The sequence below is a fragment of the Enhydra lutris genome, unplaced genomic scaffold, assembly GCF_002288905.1.
Source record: "Enhydra lutris kenyoni isolate GAN:26980312 unplaced genomic scaffold, ASM228890v2 scaffoldscaffold86, whole genome shotgun sequence".
NCBI lineage: Eukaryota > Metazoa > Chordata > Mammalia > Carnivora > Mustelidae > Enhydra > Enhydra lutris.
The window spans coordinates 4,575,824-4,581,488 of record NW_019154170.1 but is presented as its reverse complement, the minus strand read 5'-3'; the positions used below and the strand labels follow the sequence as shown (position 1 = coordinate 4,581,488).

The window sequence follows — 5,665 nt, the reverse complement described above, 5'->3', positions numbered from 1 at the left end:
GGGAGAGGAGGCCAGGAGTCTCCAGCCTCTGGACGGGCTCGGTGGCCCGGAGCAGCCGGGGTCCTGTCCTGTCCACAGGCAGGAGTGGGGGGGGAGGGCGGAGTCCCAGCCCAAGCCCAGCCAGCTGCGCGGCCCCGCCTCCTGCGAGAGTCGTCGGATCTCGACGCCAGAGCATGACAGGCATGACACAAAGCCACACAGCTTTGTGAAATAATTTTAAGAGAAGTATTTTTTAAAAGTACTCGCTGTGCCCCAGGCTGAGGGTGTCGGATCCAGGGCGCGGCCCCTCTGGGCACAGGTGGCCGCCAGGGGCCTGAGCTCCCCCGCTTGGGGGGAGGGGGGCGGGGGGCGCCTGCGTCCGGCGGGCGGGCGACAGGCCGTTCACCACTTGAGGAAGACCATGCCGGCCAGGACGGCGTAGCCCAGCACCAGGAAGAGGACTTTGAGCAGACGGTCGCTCTTCTCCTCCAGCTCCTTCGCCAGGATCTCGAAGAAGGTGACAAAGAGGAAGGTGCCGCCCGCCAGGCCCTGCAGCAGCACCGAGGCCACGTGGCTGGGCACCCCCTGGGCACTCTCGATGCCCAGGCCGATGCCGATGCCCAGCGGGATCATGGCGCTGACGGTGACGGCCAGCTTGGCTGCGTCCCTCAGGGCCATGGCGCTCCTGGCCATGCTGATGCCCAGGGCCACGGCCACCAGTGTCTCGTGGACAGCCACCCCCACGAACAGGCTCACCACCTTCTCTCCGTCCTCCTGCAGGCCCAGGGCCAGGCCCTCGAAGACGGAGTGCGCGGACAGCGCAAACACCAGGCTCAGGAGCCGCAGCGGGCTGGAGCGCGACAGCTCCTGGACGCTCAGCCCGTGCGTGTGGGGGTGGGGCTCCGCATAGAGTGCGTGGCCCCGCGCGCCCCCCATGAAGGGGCTCTCGTACTCCGAGTCACTGCCAGCGTCTGAGCCGGCGTTGAAGGTCTCCAGGTCGATGAAGGACGGCTTCTCCTTGCGGAAGGTCAGGACGAGCTGCTCCAGGAAGACGGTCATGAAGAAACCCAGCATCACGATGGTCTCGGCCAGCGGGTAGTCAGTGCTGATGTGCCCGAGACTCAGGACTTTCTGCAGCTGGAGCGGAAGATGCGCAAGAGGGGGACGGAGGGAGAGAGGGGTTCAGAGTGGGCGGCCTGGCCTCCGGCCGCCAATGCAACAGGGTGTGGGAGCTACCACTGTTCACTTAGCACAGCACAGAAATGTCCACTTCACACAAGAAGCTAAAAAAATAGGAGAAGGTGGGCTCACCCTTGCTGGGTTGGGGGAAAAAAACACCAAAAACTCCATTACGGAGGGCGCTTGGGGGTTCAATCAGCCAAATATGATGAATCACGCTGCAGCGGGCTGACCTGCGGTCCCTAAAGGCCCGCCTACTCGGAAGCTCCGAACGTGACCTGACTTGGAAGAAAGGTCTCTGCAGAAGTAATGAAGATGCAACGGGCTGAACCGTGTCCCCACCAAACACTCCTATATTCCAAGATCTGAACATCTGGAATTTCAGAACCAACACTCCTTAGAGGGAGGGTCCTTGAAGAGGCGAGTCAGTGGACTGCGGCTGCTAGGGTGGGCCGCAGCCCACTAGGACCGGAGTCCTTGCAGGGAGCAGCACGTGAAGAGGCGGCAAGGAGACAGGCCTCAGAAGGACCCAGGCCTGCCAGCACCTGCCTCCCAGACCTGTGGCCTCCACAGGGACAGAGGGCAAACATCTGAGGTGTTTTGCTGCGGCGGCCCCCAGGGAAATCCTACCTAAGCTAAGGGTCTGGAGACGAGACAGAGTATCCTGACTTAGGATGGGATCTTACCCCAGTAATGGTGTCCTTATGAGACAAAAAGGAGGGGACACAGAGAGACACTCGGGAGACGGGCAGGTGACCCAGAGGCAGAGACTGGGGTCATGTACCTGTAAGTCAAGGGATGCCAAGGATTGCCAAGAACCCTCCAGAAGCAGGGAGATGGCGCGGGACAGACTGCCTCACTGTGCCATCGCCCAGCCTCTGCAGCCCTGAGGCCTGTGTGGGGTCTGCTGCCACAGGACAGCGGGCAGGCTGCTTCCCAGGTCTTCCTGCGTGAATACGACTCTGCGCGTGCCCCCAACCGGGGACACCCTGCCAGCCAGCGCTGTCCAGAAGCGCAGTCTGATACCGAAGTCCCCGGCCACATGCGGCCCAGGGGACCTTACACACCGCTGCGTGGCCAAGGACCAGCATGTGGACTCATGTCTCATTTACTTCACCGAACCTCAACCAGACAGGCAAGGCGAGGGGCTGCCACTTGGTACGGCGCAGCGCTGGGCGCCGTCTGGCAAGGCCGCAGGTGGGCTCCTCTGGGCTGGGCTCATTTGCCTGCACTCCTAACGATGCGTGCACACCTCCAGGGGACTGCAGAACGGGCCGCTCCTCCTCCAGCTTACTCACAGCTGGTTGATGCTCACGCTTTGGGTCCTAGGTCTCGGGGCACAGAGTCGCCCCCGCACAGGAACCCCGGCTGCAGAAGGCTGTGTTTTGTAGATAGACCACTTCATTTGCTAAGCATCTCCGGAGGCCTGCCGGTGCTCCGCCCGGGAAACCCCAGCCCGTGAGAAACACTAACGGCCCCCGCCCCTGGAGGGACAGTCAGATCAGATCGCCACATCGAGAGAGACAAGGCAGACACGCAGAGGCCACAGCTTTTGATGCTGCCATCTGCGGGGTGACCAAGCCAGCAGCTGTAGGCTGAGCCTGGCTGGGGGCTGGGGGGGAGGGAGCGGACCCGCCCAGGCTCACATGTGGGCAGCGGTGCAGCCTGGAGGTGTTTGGAGAGGACCATGGGAGGCCACTAGCACGGAGGGGCTGGGGAGGAGCAAGGCCATTGCAGCAGCCCTGGCCTGAGGCAGAAGTGTGATGACGGGTGATGGCGCAAGGACGCAGCAAAGGGGGGTTGGGGGCAGCAGGGCCGGAGGTGGCCCTGGGGGTGCAGACGGCCTGAGGGAGGACTCAGATCTCACCCCCAGGGATGCTGACTGCGTGAGCTCCCACGCTGGGTCATGGAGGAACGCAAGGTGGGCGGCGGAAACAACAGAAACATGTCAGAAGTGCAGGCACCTGCTGATGGAGCAAGTGGCTATGTTGGGGGCCCACTTGGAAGGGGCTGAAGGCAGCCCTCAGCCACGGAGAAACAAGGCCCTCGTCTGACAAGCGGGAAGGAACTGAATTTGCCCACCACCACGTGAGCTTGGTTGGACACTGATCCGTCCCCGTCAAACCCTGAGATGCGCCCCCTGCCCCTGGAGACCTGGAATGCCGCCTGGTGGGGGCCTGGAGCAAGGGGCCCAGCCAAGCGGTGTCCAGCCCCGACCCAGGGAAACCACAGCGTAACCAACATGTGCCGCGTTAAGCTGCGACATTTGTTACTGCTGGCTAAGCCGCAGCAGGTGCCGGAGGAGAGGCCCGGACTGGCAGCTACAGGGCAAGGTGGGGGCCGCCCAGCTGGGAAGCCCAGGTCTTGGTCCGGCCCCCTGTCTACCACGTAAGGTCCAGAGAAGGGAAGCAACTGACTCACGGTCACACAGCAAATCCATTTCCAGTCGCTCCTGAAAGGTCACAGCTATCGCCAAGCTCGGTGGCCTCATTGAAAACGCATCAGAGACCCTGGATCATAAGGTGCCATGGGCTGCGGCGGCCCCAGGGAGCCCTTACCTTCTCCCTCACGGCCGGCAGGAGAGCATTGAAGCACGTGGCCAGAAAGACCCCACCTCCAAAGGTGTTGCAGAGCGAGAGGATCTTTTTGGAGCGATGGGCCTTCTCAAAATCCGTCTGGATGATCTTCACGGGCAGCAGGGAGCCCAGCAGCATGAACGAGAACACGCCCACCATGCAGAGGATTTTGGCCACCAACAACTTCATCATGCTGGCGGCCCGGGCTGCTCCGGTCACCGCGGGGCCACACCATGTGTGGGTGCGCACTCCCGTCCCACGGCGTGCTACCGGGCCCCACCACGTAGCCGCGGGCTCATGCCTCCATCCAGCCACTGTGAACGCCAAGGGCAACCACGTCAGCCGTTGGATTATCCGAGCAGCTCTAGCGACCAAGCCCATCACCGCCCCCGTCCCCCACACTTCACTGGGTCCAGCCTGGCCCAGCTCGTGGCCTCCTGCGGAACATTCCCCACGGCTGTGCTGTCCGGTACGCAGTCACGAGCTCTGCGTGTCTGCTTAAATCAATTACAATTACATTAAAGGCAAAATCCAGCTCCTCGGTCACACTTCAAGTGCTCAGTGGCCACACAGGTGCAGGAGGACCACACCGGCTGGAACGGACAGAGAGCCCTTCCACCGTTGCGGAATGTTCTACTGGGCGGTGCCGCCCCACTGGTTCCCCACTGCCCTTCCAGCCTGTGTAGAAGGCTCTGCACCGCCAGCCTCTGCTTCGCCCCACCCCGACAACGGCCTCTGCGGTCCTGGAGTATGCCCAGCCCATTCCTGCCTCAGGGCCTTTGCACAGGTTGTTTTCGTGGCCTGGAATACGTCTTTCCCCCGACCTCCCGATGACGTCTTGTCTTTTAGGGTCACTGCCTCCAGGACCCTTTGAAGGGCCTCCCCGACCTCAGTCCTAAACCATAAGCCTCGTACCCACCAGGCGGCCTGTGCGGAACAGAGGCCCAGGAACTCTGCATGCCCACAGGTGCGCTGAAGCATGTGCCCCTCAGGGAGCCCCGGCGGGGCGGAGTTCAGCCTGGACACCGCTCCGCTGCTGGAGGGCCCCGGGCGGCTCCCCTGTTCTGCGTCCCCAGACCCCGCTCTCGCCCCCACGCCCCACTCGGCGGGGTCTTCAGGTCCCCGCGCGGGCGCCTCCCGCCCCCGGCCTGGCACGGGGCTCGGGCGTCACTCGCGCGCCGGGAAAGCCCCGAACTCGGCGCCCCTGCGCGACCGAGCGCCGCGCTCGAGGCCGCGAGCTCCGCGGGGCACGGGCGTCTGTCCTGCCCCAGCCGGGTGCGCCGCTGCCGCCGCCAACACCTGCCGGTGCCCCGAAGCCCGGCCCGTGCGGCGGCGGCTGCGCGCTCTTCCACACCGGGCCGCGCGGCCGCGCTCGCTCACTCGCTCCTCGCCCCGCACCCATTGAGCGCCTCCTGTGTGCACCGCTGCACGCGACGCCCGCGGACCGCGGCGCCCAGCCGGCCCCGCCCGAGAGGGAGCCTCGCGCTCGGCCTGGTGGCCGGGAGCCCGATCAGCGCAGACCGAGCCGGGAGCCGGGAGCCAGCGCCGGGCCTCGGTAACAGGCTGCCGAGCCGGCCGGACCAACCGCCCCGCCCCGGCGCCCAGCCCCGGGCCCCGCCCGCACGCACCTCCGCCGGGCCCTCGCTCGCCCGCCCGCCGGCGCCGCCCGCCGCTCAACCGCCGCGCGGTCCCGACCCCACAGCCGCGGTCCTGACCCCACAGCCGCGGACCTGTTCAGCCCCGGCTCCGCGCGCGGCTGCCCACGCCCCGCCCACACCCCTGTCCATTGGCTACCCCGAGAGACACGGTCCTAGCGCGCCGTGCCACTGGCTGCTGCGGCCGCCACTCATCCTGAGACCCCACCCCCCACCTCCTACTGGCACGGGAAAGTAGTTTCCTCTTGCTGAGCGGTAGGTACGGCCAGCAGGTGG

At 65.2% G+C, this 5,665-nt stretch overlaps 1 protein-coding gene across 3 annotated transcripts; it reads right to left on the bottom strand.

Annotated features, from left to right (window-relative positions):
* Window positions 1-347: 347 nt before the first annotated feature.
* On the bottom strand, window positions 348-5,665 carry LOC111161714 (solute carrier family 39 member 3). Of its 3 annotated transcripts, none has more exons than XM_022525584.1 (3): window positions 5,612-5,665; window positions 3,717-4,048; window positions 348-1,116 (listed from the first exon to the last, which is right to left on the bottom strand). In XM_022525584.1, coding segments are annotated over exons 1-3 (1,068 nt in total). In that variant the 5' UTR covers window positions 5,613-5,665; the 3' UTR covers window positions 348-381. The 3 variants fall into 3 exon arrangements, with proteins under 3 accessions (XP_022381292.1, XP_022381295.1, XP_022381296.1); XM_022525587.1 differs by lacking the exon at window positions 5,612-5,665 and adding an exon at window positions 5,363-5,393; XM_022525588.1 differs by lacking the exons at window positions 3,717-4,048; window positions 5,612-5,665 and adding an exon at window positions 1,291-1,838.

Excerpts from the sequence above, each read along its gene's own strand:
- LOC111161714 (XM_022525584.1), bottom strand. Across the intron at positions 1,117-3,716 it reads TGCCGGCCGTGAGGGAGAAG|CTGCAGAAAGTCCTGAGTCT; the intron begins GTAAGGGCTCCC and ends CTTCCGCTCCAG.